This window comes from Eubalaena glacialis, chromosome X (assembly GCF_028564815.1).
Source record: "Eubalaena glacialis isolate mEubGla1 chromosome X, mEubGla1.1.hap2.+ XY, whole genome shotgun sequence".
NCBI lineage: Eukaryota > Metazoa > Chordata > Mammalia > Artiodactyla > Balaenidae > Eubalaena > Eubalaena glacialis.
This window is the reverse complement of record NC_083736.1, coordinates 40,376,731-40,400,105: the sequence shown is the minus strand read 5'-3', so window position 1 is coordinate 40,400,105 and position 23,375 is coordinate 40,376,731. Positions and strand designations below refer to the sequence as shown.

At 39.6% G+C, this 23,375-nt stretch overlaps 1 protein-coding gene across 1 annotated transcript in view; it reads left to right on the top strand.

The window, feature by feature from the left end:
- The window catches only part of MAOB (monoamine oxidase B), a 111,291-nt gene that overhangs the window by 20,234 nt on the left and 67,682 nt on the right, over positions 1-23,375 (top strand). The window contains exon 2 of the mRNA XM_061177825.1: positions 22,553-22,647. Within this exon, the coding sequence (XP_061033808.1) occupies positions 22,553-22,647 (95 nt within the window). The remainder of the gene's footprint in view (positions 1-22,552; positions 22,648-23,375) is intronic.

The window sequence follows — 23,375 nt, the reverse complement described above, 5'->3', positions numbered from 1 at the left end:
TTAAATACAGCAGTCTGTACGTGTCAGTCCCAAACTCCCAATCTATCCCTCACCCCGTCCTTCCCCCTGGTAACTATAAGTTCGTTCTCGAAGTCTGTGAGTCTGTTTCTGTTTTATAGACAAATTCATTTGTATCATTTTTTTTAGATTCCTCACATAAGTGATATCATATGATGTTTGTCTTTGTCTGTCTGACTTACTTCACTTAGTATGATAATCTCCAGGTCCATCCATGTTGCTGCAAATGGCATTATTTCATTCTTTTTAATGGCTGAATAATATTCCATTCTATACATGTACCACATCTTCTTTATCCATTCATCTGTCGATGGACATTTAGGTTGCTTCCATGTCTTGGCTATTGTAAACAGTGCTGCAATGAGCATTGGGGTGCATGTATCCTTTCGAACCGTGGTTTTCTCTGTATATATGCCCAGGAGTGGGATTGCTGGAACATATGGTAGTTCTATTTTCAGTTTTTTAAGGAACCTCCATACTGTTCTCCATAGTGGCTATACCAATTTACATTCCCACCAACAGTGTAGAAGGGTTCCCTTTACTCACACCCTCCCCAGCATTTATTGTTTGTAGACTTTTTGATGATGGCCATTCTGACTGGTGTGAGGTGATACCTCATAGAAGTTCTGATTTGCATTTCTCTAATAATTAGTGATGTTGAGCATCTTTTCATGTGCCTCTTGGTCATCTGTATATCTTTTTTGGAGAAATGTCTGTTTAGCTCTTCTGATGATTGGTTAGTAACTATTAAACCACCTAGTTGGCTGGCAAAACTATATTTTTAATGAAGGGAATGTCCTCGTTTTCCCTGAGTCTTCTTGTCCCATTATTCAACATCCATGTCCTCAGCACTTATTTGGTGACAGCTATGGCTCTAATCTACCATAATACAGGCCACAGTCCCTTATCTGCATTTCCCAAACACCCAGAGCTCTGAAAATTGAAAGTATTTTCAGGAGCTTTCAGCAAGAGCTGACCAGAACTGATGTGTCTGGTTTGCTATTAGTCATATGTTTTACTGCAGACATAATAATGCAGGTGATCTCAGAGTGGTTGTCCCAGTTGTCATTAGGACTATTACATAATATACACCTATGTACTGTTTTGTCACTCTAAAATCTGAAAAATTCGAAGTTCTGAAATGCATTTGGTTCCCAGAGTTTCAGATCAGGCCCATCTTTAAAAATATAAACTAGGGGGCTTCCCTGGTGGCGCAGTGGTTAAGAATCCGCCTGCCAATGCAGGGGACACAAGTTCGAGCCCTGGTCCGGGAAGATCTCACATGCCGCGGAGCAGCTAAGCCCGTGCGCCACAACTACTGAGCCTGGGCTCTAGAGCCTGCATGCCACAACTACTGAGCCCGTGTGCCACAACTGCTGAAGCCCTCCCGCGGGCCTAGAGCCCGTGCTCTGCAACAAGAGAAGCCACCTCAGTGAAAGGCCTGTGCATAGTAACGAAGAGTAGCCCCCGCTCGCCGCAACTAGAGAAAGCCTGCACTCAGCAACAAAGACCCAATGCAGCCAAAAATAAATAATAAATAAATTAATTTAAATATATATATATAAACTAGGAGGATGGCATACTTTGGAAAATATAATACCAAAAATGAAACAGTCATACGTTTATTCTGTTCATCGTGAGGTTTTAGTTTGTTAGTTGGTGGGTTTTTGCTAAGGAACACAATTAGTTCATCGTTCTCAGAAAAGACCTGACTATTGCCACCAAACTTTTCAGCAAAAATTCAACATGTAGGAGTACCAACCAAGTTTCCAATTTTAAGCTTTCAGTACTTTGGTGGCAGTGCTTCCATGGCGTCTGCTGTTCTGTCCCTCTGAGTAGGGCCATCATGCTAACTGAACCCCAGAGGACAGTAGGGTTCCCTACTCACCAAAACTTGGCTGACTCTGGAACCTTCCATCTGCTAGTCTCTACCAGCTCTAGTGTCCCTGCTCTGATCCCCTGAAGCCCTTGCTGCTGTTTCCATGGACTGGACACGCTGCAGTCGCCCCATCCACAGCACTGCACTGGGAGGTGCTCCTTCTACACCTGTAGGCTGAGGTCTCAGAATCCTCTGGTTGGAACCCCCAGGGAAGACAGTGGCTCCAGAGACCCCTGCTCCAAAGGCCACCACATTCCCCATGCAGCCTGGTATGTAAAGATGGGCTGTAGTTATTATGGCAGTTGAAGGAAACTCGGCATTATTTGTAAAACCGAGTCAACAAAATCTAATTCTAAATCTATCTCTCTGTGTCTGTGTTTTTTCTTTTAATAACTTGACCAATTATCATCACTCTAGATCTTTCTAGTGGGGCAAGATATGGCTATTATTTGAGAAAGGAAGAAAGAGTAGCATGTACCTTGGCTTGGGTTCCCCTAGAAGCTGACCCTAAGACAGAATGTGAGTGCAAGTCATTTATTTGGGAAGTGATCCCAGCAAACCCCAGAGGGGTTTGGAAGCCTAGAGGAGGCAAAGAAGTCAAAAAGGATGAATTTTCAAGCCTGTTTCCACTGTGGGTGGCCGGAGCTCAATCCTGCTGGGGACCCCGGGGGAGACAGTGGAGGATACTCCACAGTTATCCCCACTGAGTTGTGAGGCAGAGTCAGTCAGGGGCTTAAGTAGAAACGAATGAGGAGGGGATGTGGGGGGGGGGCATGGACAACACCTGTTACAACATCTTTCATTAAAACCTCAACATAACTTTAAAAAGGAATGATAATAATTGTAAACCTTATCGAGTTCTAAAATTTCATCTTCTCAAAGTTTTTAAATGACAGCTTCGTTGATATATACAATTCACATACCATACAATTCACTCACTTACAGTGTACAGTGTAATGGTTTTTAACATATTCACAGGGTTGTGTAATCATGACCCCAATGTAACTTCTGAATTTTTTTGGCCCCGCAGAAGGAAACCCTACACCCATTTGCAGTCATTCTCCATTCCCCATCACCACCACCACCATCACTACCCGCCTACCCTCAGCCCCTGGCAACCACTAATCTACTGTCTATCTCTAGATATTTGCTTGTTCTGGACATTTCATATAGATGGAATCATACCATAAATGACTATTATGTCTGGCTTCTTTCACTCAGCATAATGTTTTCAAGGCTCATCCACATTGTAGCATGTATGAATACTTCATTCCTTTTTATGGCTGAATAATATTTCATTGTATGGACATACCACATTTTGTTTATCTGTTCATTAGTTGATGGACATTTGGGTTGTTTCCACTTTGGGGCTATGGTGGATAGTGATAGTGCTGCTGTGAACATTCATGTACAAATTTCTGTGTGGACATATGTTTTCATTTCTCTTGGGTAGATACCTAGGAGTGGAATCGCTGGGTCATATGGTAACTCTATGCTTAACCTTTTGAGAATGATCTTCTTAAGATTTTTTTTAAATTTTATTGAAGTATAGTTGATTTACAATGTTGTGTTAACTTCTGCTGTACAGCAAAGTGATTCAGTTATATATTCTTTTTCATATTCTTTTCCATTATGGTTTATCACAGGATATTGAATATAGTTCTCTGTGCTGTATGTACAGTAGGACCTTGTTGTTTATCCGTTCTATATATAATAGTTGGCCTCTGCTAATCCCAAACTCCCGTCCTTCTCTCCCCTACCCACTCCCCCTTGGCAACCACAAGTCTGTTCTCTATACCTAAGATTTTAAAATGTCATCTTCAGTGATTTTGTGGATACCACATAGTATGGATGCACCTAGAAAGATGGCATTTTGTGTTGCCTTCTGGGAAGAGAAGTTGACTGTATTAGTCCAGGAAACTGGAAGGAAACAGGAGGGGCTTGACCAGCTAAGCTGCCTGCTTCGCCCGTATGCTTTTCCCAGATGGTTGGGACTGGAAGAGATCCTTGGGGCAAAATGCCCCAACATTCGCAGGAAAACCCTGACCAAAGAAAATACTTACTGGTGTATTTAAGTATATGCTTATATATAAAATGTGTATATTTACATGAATATATTTATGTGTATATTTAGGTATTATATTTAACATGTAATAAATATTTTCCTGGGGCTTCCCTGGTGGCGCAGTGGTTGAGAATCTGCCTGCCAGTGCAGGGGACACGGGTTCGAGCCCTGGTCTGGGAGGATCCCACATGCCGCGGAGCAACTGGGCCCTTGAGCCACAACTACTGAGCCTGCGCGTCTGGAGCCTGTGCTCCGCAACAAGAGAGGCCGCGATAGTGAGAGGCCCGCGCACCGCAATGAAGAGTGGCCCCCGCTTGCCACAACTAGAGAAAGCCCTCGCACAGTAACGAAGACCCAACACAGCCAAAAATAAAAATAATAAATAAATAATAAATAAATTTTTTTAAAAAAAGTATTTTCCTTAGTAACAATTTTCCTATGAACGTTGGGGCATTTTAGTTGGTCCGTGAGCCTGGAATACAGATCTTGATGCCAAATTCAGTCCCTTAATGGGTGAGCGATAATTGCATTGTATTCGTCAGTTTAGAAAGCACAGTATAAACAACGTCATTAAGTTCCAAAATTTACAGGGTAATCTAATAAAGATGTATTGGTGGTGTTCAAAGAAAAAGCAATTAAGGGAAACAGCTCCTGAGCCTTGAAAAACTAATGTACATCCTTCGCTCCTTTCCCCACTGTCATCATTAGGTTGTAATTGAAGTAAATTTCATAAAATTTCAAGTAGTTGAGTTTATTTTTATTAGATTTGATATACAGCTTTGGGAAAGCACTTCCGTCAATTTACTTGCATACAATTTTTTTCTGAAATAGGGAAGGTTAGTGACAATATAAAGGCAGATAGACTATGATTTATAGAGAAGTTTTGCAACTTATGTGACTCTAAGTGCTTAATTTTAGGTCTCTAAAAAGTATAAATTTATAACAAAAAGTCAATCATTTATACAATGAATCCTGGAAATAGCCCAGTAAACGAAACTACTCATACGGCATCACAACTAATAAATTTTTTTTACTAATTCTGGATGAATTATTTTCATAAGTTCATTTTTAAGTCTTATCATCCAAAGACAACCACTCTTACCATTTGGGTATATTTTATTTCAGCCTTTTTTCATGCATTTGTTTGTTTTCTCTGTGTGTGTGTCACACATTTATATTTATAGTCATAGAACAGACACAATTTTATATCTTTTCACCTGATATTAAAACATAAGCATTTTCCACATTATTACAGCCTTTATGCACACAATTTAATATCAAATAAGCTTACCATAGCTTACTTAACTAATACCAGATTATTGGACATTATGTATTATGTGTGTGCATTGTTATTATAAATGACACTGCACTAATAAAGATCTTTAGGAATAATATTTTTTCCACATTTGATATTATTTCTTGGAACTGAATCATAAAGTAATAATTTCCGATTTAAAGATATGGATACTTTAAAGTTTTTGACAGATACTGCCAAATTGCCTCTCTCAAATGTTTTACCCATTACTATTCCAGCCAGCTTTGTTTCATCACATTGTTGGCAACCTTTAATATCATCCTTTTTTTACAATCTTTCTCAGATTGCAAGTGAAAATGGTATTTCTCAGTTTCTCAAATTGAGAGGTGAAAATGGTTGTTTTTAATTACTAGAAAGTTGAACATTTTTCTTGTGTCTATTAGTCAATTACATTTTCTGGGAGGGCTATTTTTATTTCTTTTTTTTCTTCATTTGTGGTTAGAATCGGGGGTGGAATCTATTCTTCTTTTTGAATAAACCAGTATTTACGTATATGTTTCTTGGTTACAGTTAAAAACTTTAACCAAGATGTTTAAGTGCTCTTTGAGAACGATTATGCCCTTCTAATGCAGGTAGTCTTCTGTGAGCTTCTCGACCCCTTCCAATGTACAGATTTCACACCCAGGTGTATGGCCAAAAGCCACGGGATGATTCTGATACTGCAATTAAAATGGTTTAGTCCAATAAGTAGACTTCCTTGAACATGTTTTCCTTGTGGTATTATTCTATGCAAAATTTGTATTGTGATCCTACTGCTTTTACAAACCCCCAGGGGAACGTAGTGGTTTCAAACTTCACCTGTGCTAAGATGACTCCCAAATCACTATGTATTTCCAGCCAAAGTCAACAGATGGGAAAATAGATAACTATTGGCTTTGTAGTTGGGTCAGTTATGAGAGACAAAAGGAACTGGGGAAGTATGAGATACAGATGGACATAGTAAGACTAAGCTAAGAATGTACATGGAGACCCACACAAGGATATACACAGAGTAGAGGAGCCCCAGAAATAGACTCATTGAACCAAACAGAAATTCAGCTGGACGAGGGGGCACAGAAGAACAGAACATCACAGCATAACTTTCTAGATTTAGAATTCTGTTACTAAAGGCTGTTAAATGCATTTTTGCAATTGTAGGTGTAAGTGTTGACATTGGCATTTTCAGTTCCATTTGCTCCTTTGTCTAGGAGGAATTTGTCAAGGATCAGAGGACCCCCAGGTCTGGATTACACCTCCTTTCAACAAGATGGAAGCCACCTCTAATGAGAGGTGGTTTCACCTTTCAACTTGGAATGCAGATTGGTATTACAATTTGGTGCTATGCCCAAAGCTTGGGAGTACAGAATTTGTTCAAGGTACTTAAACACACACACACACACACACACACACACAATTTCAGCTAGAGCATAATATTAAAACACATTTAATGTATAAGAAACTTCTGTAAGTAGCTGGTACAACATAGACCAGGTACCTTTCTGTTCCACAACCTAATGGTGCAGGCTTAAGATTTAAATGCCCCAGAGGAATTCATAATTAACAAAGCCTTTAAAATACCTTTTTAAAATATCAGATGCTCAAGGGATCTTCGGCTGAGGAAATAGTTTAGTTTTCTGACGGGTGCCCAGACTATGTTATTGATTAAAGGAAACTCTGTAGCCTTTAGATGTGAGGCAGGCAGGTTGTGGAGCTGACATTGTACTGTTGATATCTGGAGACCTGTATGAATCCTTCTCCAGGTGGAAGACTCCATTTCTATGTTGACACTTTTTCCCTTGCAAATTTTTTGGAATAAGTTTGTAATTAAAATGATATTTGGAACAGAAAATTTGGGGTTGAAAATTTTAAAGGGCACTTGTGATCAAATGGTCACACTGACATTAAAATAAGTTTTGTGATACATCAGATTTTGAGTAGAAATGCATTCTGATGAACCCATTAGAGTAAGTTCTTTGCAAAATGAGCCCCTGTTCATCCTTAGCAGCTGAACTAGTTGACTTGTCTGAGTTGTTTCATGCCAGCAACAAATATTTATTGAGGATGTCTACATGTCAGATATTCTCCCAGGTGCTGGGAATAAAGTAGGAAACAAAACAAGTAAGACCCTGCCCTCACAGAGCTTATAATCTAGTGAGGAGGATCACACAGTAAATACCCAATAAATCAACCAAATAAATACCTACCTACCTACCTACATACATACAAAGTACTACCAGTGGCAAGTAATCCATGAAAAATAAAATAGATGGTGTGATGGAGCAGAATCAAGGAATACCTCTTCCTTAGAGGTGAGGTATAAGCTGAGATCAGAGATGTTGAACATGTAAATATCAGGGAAAAGAGTATTACAGGAGATGGGAACAATTGATGCAAAGCCCCTATGGTGGGAACAACTTTGAAGTGTTCAAGGAACAGAAGGAAAATCAACATGGCTGGAGTGGGATGAAGTGGGTACTAAGGCAAGATACGTAGGCAAGAGTGAGTTCATATGTGGCCCTGTAAGTTAAATAATGAGGTGGGATTACCTCTTTGCAATGTAAGTCATTGGAAGATTTGAAACAGGGAAATGTCTTGAATTTGATTTTGCTTTAAAGGATATTCTACCCTATGTAAGTTGAAAACAGAGAAGTAAGAGTGGAAGCAGTTGCAGTTGCAAGGCTATTGCAATAGTCCGAAGGAGAGATGCTTTCATCTTAGACCAAGGTAGTAGCAGTATGGGTGCTAAGAAATGGTTGTATTCAGGTAGAGTTGACTTACTGATGTATTGATTGGAGGGTGGAGTGGCCAGGAGGAAAAAAGAACAAGGATAATTCCTGGATTTTGGCCTGAACAACTGGGTGAAGTGTGGTACCATTACTGAGGTGGAAAAGACTGCAGAAGAACTGGTTTTGGTGGAGGGGACTCAAGACCTCTGTTTGAGATACGTTAAGTTTGAGATGATTATTAAATTGCTGAAGGCACAATTAAGTAGGCAATTTCTATATCAAGCTTGAAGCTTCAAGTCTATAGGATTGAGTGAGATCACCCAAGAATGATCAAAAAAAAAAAAAAAAAGAGAGATCCAAGAACTGAGTCCTGGGGCTCTCCAACATTTGGAAGCTGGGAAGAGGAGAAAATCCAGCAAAGGAGTCTGAGAAGGAGCAGAGTTAGAGAGGAAGAAACCCAAGGAAGTGTGTGGCCCAGAAACACGTGAAGACAGTGGGTCAAGAAGGAGGACAAGGGAGTTCCCCGGTGACCTAGTGGTTAGGATTCTGGGCTTTCACTGCCTTGGCCCAGGTTCGATCCCTGGTCGGGGAACTGAGATCCTGCAAGCTGCACGGTGCGGCCAAAAAATGAGACATTAAGGCAGATCCTACAGACATTATAAAGAGAGAAAGAGAGAGAGAGAGAGAGAATAAGAAGGAGGACAAGACGAGAAGCTGCTAAGAGAACAATTAATTTAAGGGCCAAGACTGGACCACTGGGTTTGCAATATGAAAATCACTGACATCCTTGACAAGAGTAGTCTAGGTGGAATGGTAGGGATGAAAGCCTGACTGAAGTGAAGTGGAGAAATAGAGGCAATGGGTGAAGATAACTCTTTGAAGAAGTATTATGAAGAGATGCAGAGGGAAGGGGTTGTAGCTAAAAGGAGATATTGGACCAGTTAGGTTTTTTGAAGATGAGAGATACCAGAGCAGGTTTGTGTGTCGATGACAGTGATCCAGGAGAGAGGGAGAAATTGATGATGCAGGAAAGAAAGTATATGATTAGAGGATCAAAGCCCTGGGGGGAATAGGCTCCAAAGAGAGTGGCGAGGGTTGACTTCCTTAAAGAAGCCACTTCACTTAAGTCATAAGAAGTAAAGCAGCACATGCAGGCACAGGTGAAGGTATGTAGCTGGATTTATTATGGAAAGATGATATTTTTATTTTCTCAATAAAAAATGAAGCAGAGTCATCAGTCGAAGAGGGCTGGGGGCAGGGGAGGTGGTGTCATGGAAGTTTAAGAAGAAAAGGCATGAAATAGCCATTTTGGACAGTGGGAAATTACATACTAAGGTTCAAAAACATTATTCATTTAATTGCGTGAAGGTATCTGTCAAATATAATAGTCTTAATTTTAGAAAAGAGATATTAAAATATTCATCCCATGATAAAAATGTTATCAACAGAGAAAAAATTGCTTTACCTCTTCTCTGCTATGGTCAGTGGGCATTTGTCCAATCTGTGATACAATTTATCCATTTGTTTTGTTATAGGTTAAAAAGAAGGTGGTTTAAGACCCAGTCATTTTTTGTGTGATGCACAGTTTGAAGAAATAATAAAACCTGGGATGTTATGCCAATATTGTAAGACGTGGGTCTATAGATAAATCATCTATACTGAATCAAAGGATGATGAGACATGCTATAAAAAGGCTTGAGTTGCCAATAAGCATTTGTGGGGAGGTGGAACTTAAGGAAGCAGAGGCATGATTAATTCCCTGGCAGGCCCAGCCTGCCTATCACTATATGACAACAGCAGGCCCAATATATGCAAGTAATTTGGCACACATAATCTTTGTTTCAACTCTGCCTGCAAGGTACATCCCTGTTTTACAGACTGGAATTAGGAGGAGTTCAGAAGTTATTTGCCCAAGATTCCACAGTGCCTAAGAGGCAAAGTGGGGTCAGAACCTCATTCTTCCAATTTCAAAGCCAAATACTTCCTAAGATGTTGGATCCGTTCATTGAACAGATATTTGTTGAGTATATACCATGCAACAGGCAATGTTCTAAGAGCCTTATATATTTTGCCTCAATTTCTTTTCACAACTACTTGATAAGGTAGGGAGTAAATACTTCCACTCTTTTACAGGTCAGGAACTTGAGGTTTAAAGGAGGGGATAAATTTAATCACCTAACCAATGGTAGACCCTGAATATGAGAGATGTCTAATTTTTCAGAAAGATGAATATTTCCTTTTTGAAGTGATACAAAGCTGATTTCACGCAAGGAATTAATTAAGACAATTGGATTGGTAAGGGTTGGGGCCCACTGCTCAGAATGAAATCTAGATATTCTGGCTAAAAGCACCTAAATTTGTTTTTTTTTTTTTTTTTTTTTTTTTTGCGAGGGCTTTCTCCAGTTGCGGCAAGAGGGGGCCACTCTTCATCACGGTGCGCGGGCCTCTCACTATCGCGGCCTCTCTTGTTGCGGAGCACAGGCTCCAGACGCGCAGGCTCAGTAGTTGTGGCTCACGGGCCTAGTTGCTCCGCGGCATGTGGGATCGTTCCAGACCAGGGCTCGAACCCGTGTCCCCTGCATTGGCAGGCAGATTCTCAACCACTGCGCCACCAGGGAAGCCCTAAATTTGTTTTTGATTTGGGGTAACTGAGTAGATGTCCTAAAGTGAATGAGGAAACTGTATCCCAGCTACAGATACCCCTGAAATAATTTGCCCAGACAGCAACAGATATTTTGTTTTTCTATACATTTTGGCACTAGTGTTCATTTTTGTGTGGCAGGTCCTCTTCTGATATTAACCTAACAACTGAGTCCAGGACCTCTCACTGAGATTTAGAGTGATCCTTTTTTACTTTTTCTGAGAGTATAATTTTCCCTAAAAAGAATTGAACCTAATGAACATACAAGTAACTTCATCTGAGTTCCATTTGAGGCCCTGTCTTCACAAACATTGACAGCTTCTTTTGGCTTTCCGGAAGCCTTTTATCAAACCACAAGGTGGGTTTTGGCCAGACATGGAGAGCTTTCAACCTATCTCCAAACAGTTGGTATGAAATAACAGGAAAAGCCTCTTTCCAAAAATAATTTGAGTGAAAAGTTTAAAATTATAGAGCTCCCAAAATATTCTTGGGGATTTAGATGCAAATTCTGCCTCAGCCTACCTTCTCCTGGCCCACCATGGTCTCTTCATTCTTATTGTAGGTGCTCTAATAAGGCGTAAAGTATTCATTGCTATGGTAACCGTGACTCAGGGCTCATAACACACCTTGGGGGAGACAGTTGGGTAGGGCAAATTGTCTAGAGCCTGAGCTATATTTTGGGGGATGAGATGGTATTAAGTGAAATTTTCCCAGGAGAACAAAGGTCTGGAAACACTAAACAGTGTGGGATATGGAAAGAACCACAGGGGGAGGGGATTCAATATTGCTGGAGTATAAGGTACAGGGTAGGGTAGGAAGCAGAAGGATAAAGCTAGAAAAGTTGGCAGAGGCGAAGTCATGCTGGATCTTTAGGGCATTAAGGGTAAGATGGGACAAGGGATCAGGAAAACTCAAAGATAAATTCCAGGTTTCAGACACGGACTCCTGGGCAAATGACTGGGCCCAAGTTATGAGTCAGAAAAAAACCTGGGAAAATGGATAGGATATGATCATTCATTAGTTTCAGGTTTGTCAGTTATCCCTACATTGTAAATATAATGAAAACTAGGGATTTCCTTACTGGTTTGATGAAGAGCCCTGCTTTGGAACAGGAAGAGCTGCCATCTTTGAAGCCATGCAAGGAGCTGACGAATCAGTAAGAACCCAGGAAAATGGTGACCTCTGCTGAAGCCGTATCCCTATTAATGAGATGAGGCCCAGATAGCTTAGAGCAGAGGTTCTAAACTGGTAGCCCATGGGCCTTCCTGCTGCACTGCATGTCTTGAAAGAAGAAGAAAGAGGGAAACTTCTAGTTTCTTACACTGTTGTTTCACCATTTCCCACTTGGTGGAACTAAGTACATTTCCAGCCTCCCCAGGAAGCTCCCTTTCCAAATATGTATATTACAGTCACCCTCTTCCCACCCCTGTGGTGCCTCGCCTGTTAGGCTTCGTTCTCTTCTAGAAGCAAGTTAGGCTTGGATATCAACTCCTTGATAACGTGCAGCTTAAGGACAGTGGTGTGGTTGAGAATGTTTGATTTGTAAGGGGGAAGAGAGGAGGGGTTATTTTTGAGAGGGGATTCTGTGACCAACCCACCACCAGTTGTAGCCACAATGGCTACAAATTGACCAAATGGACCAGTTGCTTTAGGTAGTATTTCCCAAAATATGTAAGGAGACATTTCTGCCCTTGAGAAAATCACTTCCATCCCCTGTCCCCCAATAAGTTTTAGAGACTAAGAAATTATGTAAATAGTATATAGTATCTCCTGATGGAGGTATGCAATACGTCCAGCTGGATAGAAACCAGTTTAACTTTTTGTGTGTGTGTGTTTATTTTTATTTTATTTTACAGCAGCTTGGTAGCATATTACTAACAACCATTGTTGATACAGAAAATGTCAGCAAACATTTGAACATTTGTACTTAAACAATGCTTCATTCATCTTTTTTTTTTTTTTTTGGCTGTGTTGGGTCTTTGTTGCTGAGCGGGCTTTTTCTAGTTGCGGCGAGCTGGGGCTACTCTTCGTTGCAGTGCACGGGCTTCTCATTGCAGTGGCTTCTCTTGTTGCAGAACACGGGCTCTAGGCACGCAGGCTCAGTAGTTGTGGCTCGCAAGCTCTAGAGCGCAGGCTCAGTAGTTGTGGCACACAGGCATAGTTGCTCTGCGCGGCATGTGGGATCTTCCCGGGCCAGGGCTCGAACCTGTGTTCCCTGCATTGGCAGGCAGATTCTTAACCACTGTGCCACCAGGGAAGCCCCATTCATCTTTAAGTTGGGCAAACCTTAAGTATTTTGCAATTAAAAAAATATATAATCTAAGAAAACCCACCTATTATTTCAAATAATCATGTTCATAATTTTGATTTTATAGCCATTTAAAAAAAATTGAGATATAATTGACATATATTAGCTTTAGGTGTACAACATAAAGATTCAATATTAGTATATACTGTGAAATGATCACCACAATATATCTAGTTAACATACATCACACATAGTTACAAAAATTTTTTTTCTTTGGATGAGAATTTTTAAGGTCTACTCTCTTAGCAACTTTCAAATATACAATACAGTCTGATTAACTATAGTCACCATGTTGTACATTACATCCCCATGTCTTATTTATTTTATAACTAGAAGTTTGTACCTTTTGACCACCCGATTTAACTTTTTTTTTCCAGAATTTTTTATTGTGAGAATTTTCAAGGAATTATATACACTCATATACCTACCAACTAGATTGTACAGTTAACATTTTTGCTATATTTGCTTTGTTCCGTATTATCCATCTATCCATCCCTCTCTTCATCTATCAATCCCTCTTTTTTTTGATGCATTTCAAAGGAAGCCACAGACATCGGGACCTTCTACCTCTAATTACCTTAGCACGTCTATCCTTACCCAGCTTTGTCTGCATCTGCAGTTTCTTGTCCTACAACAAGCACAAAAATCACGTTATTTTTGTTTTTTTGTTTTGTTTTGTTTTTATCACAATGCTTTTATTATAACAAAATTCACATGTTTTTTATTAACACCTATTGATGTCACTCAAATTTCATGCTCCACAGGGCAGACTTTGGGCTAATGCTTTGGGGTTATGAAGACACCACCTATGTAATGAAATTCCAGGTTATTTAAAATTGTTGTCCTGTCTCATGTAGATTAATCACAGAATGGAAAGGGGGTTAATCATTCATTTTGCAGATGGGGAAAGTGAGGCCCAGAAAGGTGGGGACTCTTGTTCAAGGTCATACAGCCCATTAGACCTATTTGGCATAGAGCTTTGCTACAGAATGACAGTGTTCTGCCTTGTCCGTGAATGAGGCTATGTGTTCCTTTCACTCTGGTCCTTGCACACCGCTGACTGCCTTGGTCTTTGGCTCACAAGGGTGTTTCAGCGACAAAGTAAAACTCCTGGGCCAGGCTCCAAACTAGGCTCCCAAATGACTGCTTTGTAACTTCATTTCTTCCAGTTACTTGTCACATCTCATCCAGATTTCTTTTCCTTGGCAACGTCCACATTTTATTCTGTTCTGCTAGAATTCCAAATTAATCATCTTATTTTTGGTGAAAGGAGATGTTGAAATGAAGAAGTGTTCAAAGTATTCTACAGCAGGCCTGTGACCCTCTTCTGGGCATTTGTAACACCCTGCTCTTTCAGAGACTAAGATTTAGGGAGTGGGTGAGCCAAAGGGGGAATGGTATCTCTCCTATTTTATAGTCTACCTTAAAGATGTTTGTGATTCTAAAAATCATGTTGGTAAAATAAATAAATAAAAAAAAATAAAATAAAAATCATGTTGGTAATCCATAGGAGGGCAATGAGATATTTCACCCTTAAATCACAGTCAAGGAAACTATCATGGCATCATATGATTATTTTCGATACTTAAAAAACAGTATTCTTAAAGGAGTGTGTGTTTATTTATATATATTCCATTGAATTTCCTAAAGGTGAATTAAACGATTAGTTTTATATAACAATTTTTTAAATGAAGACTATAACACACAAATTTGGGAAAGACAAGGCTGTAATTTCTGGGTTTGCCTCCTTTTTTCATGGGAGACCATATTGAGGTCAAGCAGAAACAAATTTTGTCTACCATGATTATAATACATGAAAGAGAACCCACTCCTTTCACACGACAAAAAAAGACAAGAGCTTGGCTATGAAACGAGACTCATTATGATTGCTGACATTTTAGGGAAATGCAATAATTTACATGTAAAGCGTGATGAAACAATTTTTATGGTTTTAAATGTATTCTGAAAGGCCTTGGAAGGCAATCTCATTGTAGTATCTCAGAAGCAGCCGCATCTGGAGAAAGGTTTCTATGGCAACTCATGAAAGCTTGATGTTTTTTTCTCCTTTTCAAGAGCATAAATCATCCCACGGCCTGAGGCTTCAGTAAAGGTCTCCTTTATTTTAGAAGCTATTGCCATTTGTTTTTGTGCTGTATATTTTGACTGTCTAAGAGAAAACAGAGCCAAGGGCTTCCAAGAGGGCTTGGAGTCTTTTTCATATCTGGGGGCAAGATGTGAATAACGTAATTCTAGACTTTGCTTCTCAGTGATCAAAGTGATGGTACATACACATTGATATGTTTGGTTTATATCATGTGTTGTTTCAGTTTTCAAGAAAGTTGCGATCGGTGCGTTCTCAGGAAAGAAGAGTTAGCCTGGACTTGAGGAGGAACTGTTTGGCCAAAGCACCTCTTAATGAGTAGTTCAATGGCGGTATCCTAGCGGGCACTGCAACGCTCTAAATGTCTTCAGATCTGCCTGTAAATGTCTTGGTCCCAGGGTTTTGGGCACTGACAGACTCCAGGTGGTTTTTATCAATATAGTCTTTCCAAGAAAGTGAATAAAGAAATATTCTATTTTTAAAACTCGGCATGCTTTGAGAATTTTTTTTAACAACATTGGCTTTGTATGTTACAGGAAGTAATGTGACTAATGAAGAACACACAGTTCACAGAAACAGAGCCGGATTTTAGACCGAGCTCTGCCATCGCTAGTTGTGTAATGCTGAGCAAGCTCTTGAATCTCTCCCAGACTCCATTTTCTAATCTGAAAAATAGGAATAACAATGAGAGCCTCAAAGGCTTATTGTTAAGAACTTAATGTGTGTGAATATTGGAAACTGTAGTGCTGTACAAATATAAGGTGGTTATTATAATTGGTTGGCCGGCTTTCTTTCCAGCTCTTTTTCTTTGAAAAAGTCAAGGGTATCCCTTTACCATTTCCAGTGTGACGAGAAGAAATCAGTTTCAACGTGTGTCAATATTTTAGTTTCCTGTACTATATAAACAAATATATTATGTTTATATAGACACCATTTCAGCCATTTGTTTATTTCTTGACTAAGTAATTAAATGTCATCTTTGCTGCAGGGTATTAAATGAATACATTCAACAAACATGTAAGTGCCAACTGTGTACTAGCATCGAGGACACAAAGACTAGATAATTAAATTCTTATCATTCAGGAAATAAGTTTGAGTTTCAAGGCCACGGCGTAAGCTGTTCAGGCTGATGCCGTGAAAGAGGGGTTGTAATCCAGCCCACACTGTGCTAGCCAAGCACCGATGTGAGCTGCATTCACCCAAAGAAAGGATGCCTTTTTGAAATTCACCTGCCATGAGTGTGTGCCTTTGTTACCGAGTCCAAGCTCGCTCTGTTCACCGCTGGACTGGCCAATAAATCGGGAGACGAGGTGTTGAGGCAAGGAATAGCGACTTTATTCAGAAAGCCAGCAAACCAAGAAGATGGCAGACTAGTGTCTCAAAAGAACCATCTTATGGGGTCTGGATGCCAGTTTCTCTTATAGAACAAAGAGGGGGAGGAAGTGAGGAAGTAAGGTAAAAAGGCCATAAGTCTTGCAAATATCACCTCGAATGGCCAGCCTCAGGGAGGGGATGTGTTAATTTCTTCTTTCTTGCAGCCATTCACAGGTGGACAGGGTCAGGATGTTTCCCTGAACAAAGGCACTTTGGTTTAACATTCACAGAGAGGGGCAGGGTTCCCTGAGGCAGGCCATTATGTATAGACAGTATCCTTTTCGTGAACAAAAGCAATGGGAAGCAAAGGTTAAAGTAAAAGAAACAGATCCAGCATGTAGTCAGATTTTGTTCTTCCCTGTAACACCTTCTTGTCATTTACACAAAGGTATGGAATGTGCTAGCAGTGACCCTGATGTTTATGTGGTTTATGATGTTCTATGGAAGGCTTTCAGTGTTTCACCATTTAGTAAAGGCTGCTGGCCATTTTTGTTATCTGGAGTCAGATTGCCTGGATTTGAATACTGGCTCTGCCATTGGCCAGCTGTGTGACCTTGGGTATATTACTTGACCTCTCTGTGCTTCTCTTTTTACATCTGCCCACTTCATAGAGTTGTTAGGAGGATAAATAAATTCTTATATGTAAAACACTTGGAATAGAAACTGGCATGCAGTCAGTGCTCAAAATGTTCCTGTTTTCAGTGATATCTTTACCTGCCTCTACTCTGTGTTGAAGAGTTCAACAATCAACGTCTGAATTCTACCTACAAATGCCGCTTTCCTTTAATGAATTTAATCTCACATTGGTGATATTTTTCTTTTTACCCCAGACCCTTTTGTTTGTGTGTGCGTGTTTGTGTTAAATAACTGAAAAGGCATTCTCTGTAGAGACATCAAAGAATTCCAGTTCTTTGATCAGAAGGTCACTTGGTTGTTTCTAGAATTTTCTCATAAAACCATTTGCTTTGTCAGAAGTGACAGAGGTGATGAGGGCTATTTGCATACTTTTGGCTTTTTTCCTTCCTGAGGAAGTGCTTATATGGTTTACCAGTGTTATAAGGGTAGAGATGCTTTGAGGTACAGTGAATTTTTTTTCTCAGTTTCGGTTAACATGATACTTTTTTTTGGTAACTTTAAATTGAGAAAAAGTCCTTATGTAATATTGAAGTACTGATGTTTCATAATGTTTTTAAAACAATTAACTTTGCATTTTAAAATGCTGACAAATTCTGTTAAATATCAGGTTTTGATAGGAAGGACATGAGACATATCGACAAAGCAAGAAGAGGCCCCTTTGTTACCTGCACTGTGTACTTTTCAGTCTCCTACAGTATGTTACTCTTGGGCCCTTTTCCGTGGCACAAAACTGGAAGCATAGAATGTTAATAAAGCTGCAAACCACTGATGTTTCGGTATTTTAAATAATTTGAGTGTCTAATCCAAATTGAAGTATCCAAATAATTTAATTGAAATAGTCATCACTTTGATGAAACATTTTCCAAGTGAATTACCTGGGAAGGGAGATGAAATATTTTGATCATTTCATGGCATTAGGCTTTAGTCTGCCATTAGTAAGGTGCGCCATGCTATGCTTATTCATCCAAAGGAGACTTCCTGAGCCAAAATACTACGGATCCTGCACCATTTAGAGGTAACAAATGAGATGATCTTATCAAGGGCGTGGCAGGGACACATAGGGGCTGCCTCTGAAGTTGCCAAATGATCATTGTGAAATAGTAACTGATCCTGCATGTTAAATTCAAATTTAATTAGCTTTTTAAAAGTAGGAAGTCATTATACGCTTGTTTCTAAATTAGTTGCAAAAATTAAATATCTGTTTAAGAGAAAAACTGATATTTTAAGATTCTTCTATTTAGATGGAGAGTAGAATGTTTTAAGACACTTTGCATCAATCAGTGTATAGATTACTGCATTTTTAATTTTTCCTTTTTGGTCCATGGGTGGTGGCTAAGAGTTAAGGTTTGGGGCTGAACCCTGACCCTGCCATTTACTAATTGTATAATCTACGGCAAGTCAGTGAATGTCTCCAAACCTCCATTTTTTCTTTTTAAAATGAGGATAATAATACCTCTCAGCACTGTGGTGAAAATCTGATGAGCTTTATGTATGAAATGCTATTTCTTCACACAGCAAAGCAACCCTCAATGCTTTATGATGGTGGCTGCTATTACTGTGGGGTTTTTTTTTTTTAGCTGTTATTGCATTGTGTCAGGAAATGATTGCCTGTTTCAACTGTGCCAATTACATTGTCTAGGGCAAATGTAATTCTGCTACTTTATGATTTTTTTTTCACAATAGTATTGCATTTTAAAATTCCCAGACTTCCCAGAGAATGTACCATCTCTCATATTTTTGTTCTATGGCAAAATGTGTTAAAAGTTCCAAATGGGACTTCCCTGGTGGCGCAGTGGTTAGGAATCCCCCTGCCAATGCAGGGGACACGGGTTCGAGCCCTGGTCCGGGAAGATCCCACATGCCGCGGAGCAACTAAGCCCGTGCGCCACAACTACTGAGCCTGCGCTCTGGAGCCCGCGAGCCACAACTACTGAGCCCACGTGCCACAACTACTGAAGCCCGCACGCCTAGAGCCCATGCTCCGCAACAAGAGAAGCCACCGCAATGAGAAGCCCGCGCACCGCAACGAAGAGTGGCCCCCGCTTGCCACAACTAGAGAAAGCCCACGCCCAGCAACAAAGACCCAACTCAGCCAAAAATAAACAAATAAATAAATTTATTTTAAAAAAAGTTCCAAATGACTGACATAAACATGAACTCTTGGGAAACAACCCTGTTGTAAGCCGGGGCGCTTCTGGATACTTAGTTGTTTGCTTATTCTTTGATTAATCAAGCCATTAGTCCTTTTGCCAGTCATCACTAAGGAATCCCTTGAGATCTTAACAATCTTTTTTTATTTTATTTATAAAAAAAGTTTTATTGAAGTATAGTTGATTTAGAATGTTGTGTTAATTTCTGCTGTCCAGCAAAGTGATTCCGTTATACATATATATACATTCTTTTTTTAATATTCTTTTCCATTATGGTTTATCATAGGATATTGAATATAGTTCTCTGTGCTATACAGTAGGACCTTGTTGTTTATACATCTTAACAATCTTAATCAGCTCCGGACCAGACTCCAACTCCTCAGTTTCTTCTTCAGTTTCCTAAAATTCCCTCCTCTTAAACTTGTAGGAACTTTCTTAAGCCATTGGTATTTGTGTCAATTATTTTTCAAATCAGTTTCTGTCAGTTGATATCCAACAAGCATGAGTGAGACAAGTTGTGAGGTATTTCTAACAACATATTCTCGTATTGCCCAATTTAAAGATATTTTTGTAATTTCTATTTATGCCTTTTTAAGGCACATGAGCATAAAGAACTCTATTCAATGATTTGATAAGACCCTGGCTTGTTTTAGTAAATGTTTCTGTTTAGCATCAGATACTATTGGGTAACTGCACTTACCCAGTAGTACCTTTTGTGGAATATAAAATGCTAGTGTATATGAGTGATGTTGTGTTTCGTTCTGAGCTCTTTTGTTTAAGCCTCAACATGCTCAGCAAGTGTATCTGAATTCCATGATAGCAGCTGTTACTATGGCTGCATGTTATTTCATATTTCATTTGTTGAACTGATGCTTGATAAGAGAAACGGCATTGAATCGTCTGCAGTTTTGACTCTAAATAGAAAGGTTTTCTCTCTCTCTTTGTTTTTTCCTTATAAAGGTAAAATTAGGAAACTGGAGTGAAAAATCCAAGCCCTGTATTTCTAAATTAGGGTTCTGCAGTGCTTGTGCACATTGCTTGCGGGGCTGTGGACTTTGGCACCATCACCCCACCACCAACTGGAAGTCCCGGCCTTGCACCCAAGGACAGGGATCGGAAGATGAATTAACTCAAATAGTGAAATGTCACATCAGCCTCTTTATTTATTTATTTTAAAATTTATTTATTTAATTTATTTATTTTTGGTTGCGTTGGGTCTTCGTTGCTGCGCGCAGGCTTTCTCTAGTTGTGGCGAGCGGGGGCTGCTCTTCATTGTGGTGTGCAGGCTTCTCATGACGGTGGCTTCTCTTGTTGCGGAGCATGGGCTCTAGAGCGCAGGTTCAGTAGTTTTGGTGCACGGGCTCAGTAGTTGTGGTGCACGGGCTTAGTTGCTCTGGGGCATGTGGGAATCTTCCCGGACTAGGGCTCGAACCCGTGTCCCGTGCATTGGCAGGTGGATTCTCAACCACTGTGCCACCAGGGAAGCCCCACATCAGCCTCTTTAAAAAAAAAAAATGGTTTCTTCTTTTAGGGCAGCTCAGAGAGGGCGAATGAAGCCTCAGCTTTTCATTGTGGCTTTTACGGTATGCTCATATCTTATGTTCCATGGATTCTTATCAAACCACAAGATACAAGTGTGTGTGCTTTTTTTAGAATATTCTACTTATTTAATATGTATGTATGTATTTATTTATTTTGGCTGCTCTGGGTCTTAGTTGTGACACGTGGTATCGTTGCTGTGGCATGCAGACTTCTTAGTTGCGGCATGCATGTGGTATCTAGTTCCCCAATCAGGGATGGAACCCGGGTCCCCAGCATTGGGAGCGCAGAGTCTTACCCACTGGACCACCAGGGAGGTCCTTACAAGTGTGTTTTAAAAACACGTTGGTCCAAACAAAGTGAAAAATATCTTTTGAAATGTAATCTCTCCCTGAAGCAAAAATTGAGAGATGCGATCTATGAAAAAGATGGCTCTGAGGCCCCGTGAGAAGCAATACCCATAGTGGTTATAGAAACGGACACTGGAACGAAACTGCCCGGCTCTGCTGCTGGCTCGTTATGTGACTTTGGACACCTCTTTGTGCTTCAGTTTCCCCAGCCATAAAATGGGAATATCAATAGTACCTTTTTTATTGGATTGCTGTGAGAATTCACTGAATTCACTGAATTCTCACAGCATTAAAAATATACATTAAAACACTTAGACTAGCATCTCAAATGTTGTGAGCACTATATGAATATTAGCTATTTTTATGGGAATCATTTTTTTTTCACACTAGTGCGATCTAAAAGTCCCGGAACTATTATTTTTAAAAGACGGGATAGAAACTGTTTCATTTATCTGTAAGGCACAGCATCTTGTCATTTCCTTGATTTTGTTTGGTCTCATAAAGCAAACGAATAAGGTATTTGGAACTGAGCAAATTCAGTTCATCGTGGTAAGAGCACCAGAGTTCCCTTGTCTGAGAAAACTCTTACAAAACTCTGTAAGTTAAAGATGCAGAATTTTAAGATCTGTGAGGTCAAAAACTACATTCAGGATGTACTTATACCAAAAACTACATATTCGAACTCTACGCTAAGCTTTATACTTTATCAAAACTCACTGAACTCATTGGGTAAGGTTTATGGTATGTAAATGTACCTCAATAAAACTTTTTTCCTTTTTAAGTTGAACTCATGATGGTGGGAATGTAGTAGGCATACCATAAGTATTTTTGACTACATTAATAATTAAATGAATGAATGAATGGAGTCATTTCATTCTTCAGTGATGGATCATATGGGGAATTAGGACAATTAAGTGGGTTGAATCTTATGTCCTTGGTTTTGAAACTTTACATCAACTTCTAAAAGTTCAGTTTTAATAGTAAAGCTTAGGTCCTTTCACATGTTTTGAAGGCCGACTCTACCCCCCACTCCCCAATTTACCGGATTTTCAGATTTGCCTTGAGAATGAAGTCAGTGGCTCCATTTCGTCCTGTGTCTGCTGGGGCTTATACATTTCTCTTTTGTGTGGCTTTGTGTTTTCTTTCATGTTATCAGACACGTAATCATGTAATTTAGTCTTTAAAGATAGACATTTTGATACAGTGACCAAAGAACTTTTTAAGATTTGAGACCTTTACCAAAAATGAAATCCCTTTTATTCTTTCTAGAAATAGCAGTTGGTTTCCCAGACTTGGACTCTGGATCTCTATTGAGAAACCCTAGCCACCTGTAAGCTGAATAACTTGAACGTGATGATAAGCCATGTGTATGAGCTAACATGGACTTTTCTCATTGGCTGTTAGCATGAGGAGCTGATCTGCAGTCCCTGTAAAGTGTTTGATTCTGATTTTTTCTTGTATTTTCTCCCAGGTATGGCAGCAGCCAAACTCCTGCATGACTCTGGCCTGAATGTGATTGTTCTGGAAGCCCGGGACCGTGTGGGAGGCAGGACTTACACCATCAGGGTAAGACAATAATGATGGGCTGGAGAAACGTGACACTGAAGCTGAGTTTCTTGTTTCTTTCTGAAAGTCTTGAACTTCATTTGACTCTTTTTAAGAGCCTCTCAATTTGCTTCCTTTTCAACCCTTTTCTTCTGTCCCTTTTCTCACCTCATGATACTTGGCACTTGCCCAATAAATGATTGCACCAATAATTAGGTGTTTGAAATACATTAGTGAATAAAACAAAGACCACTGCCCTTGTGAAATGTATGTTCCCTTTTTTTTTAGTCGGGGAACTATACAATCAACAAACAAACAAAAACAGAAAAGGAGGACCTGCTCTGGTGTCCCTGACTATTAGGAATCCAGTTATGTTTGGACATGTTCAAACATAGGGAGTTTTTCTAGTCACTCTTTTTCAAAGGTTGGTCCTTAGTCGTTTCAAGTGAAGCTAATTCATAACCATATAGAAAACTTTCTATTGAACATAAGAGCAGTTTCAAAGGTTTGAATTAGGACCAAATATTCCCTAATGCTATCTTTCAAATGTCTGGATGAGCAAACCACAAAGGAAGTGGTCATTTCCTGGATGGACTTAGAGTTTATCACACTAAGTGAAGAAAGTCACACAAAGAAAGACAAATATCATATGATATCACTTATATGTAGAATCTTAAAAAAATGATACAAATGAACTTACAGAACAGAAATAGACTCACAAACGTAGAAGACAAATTTATGGTTACCAA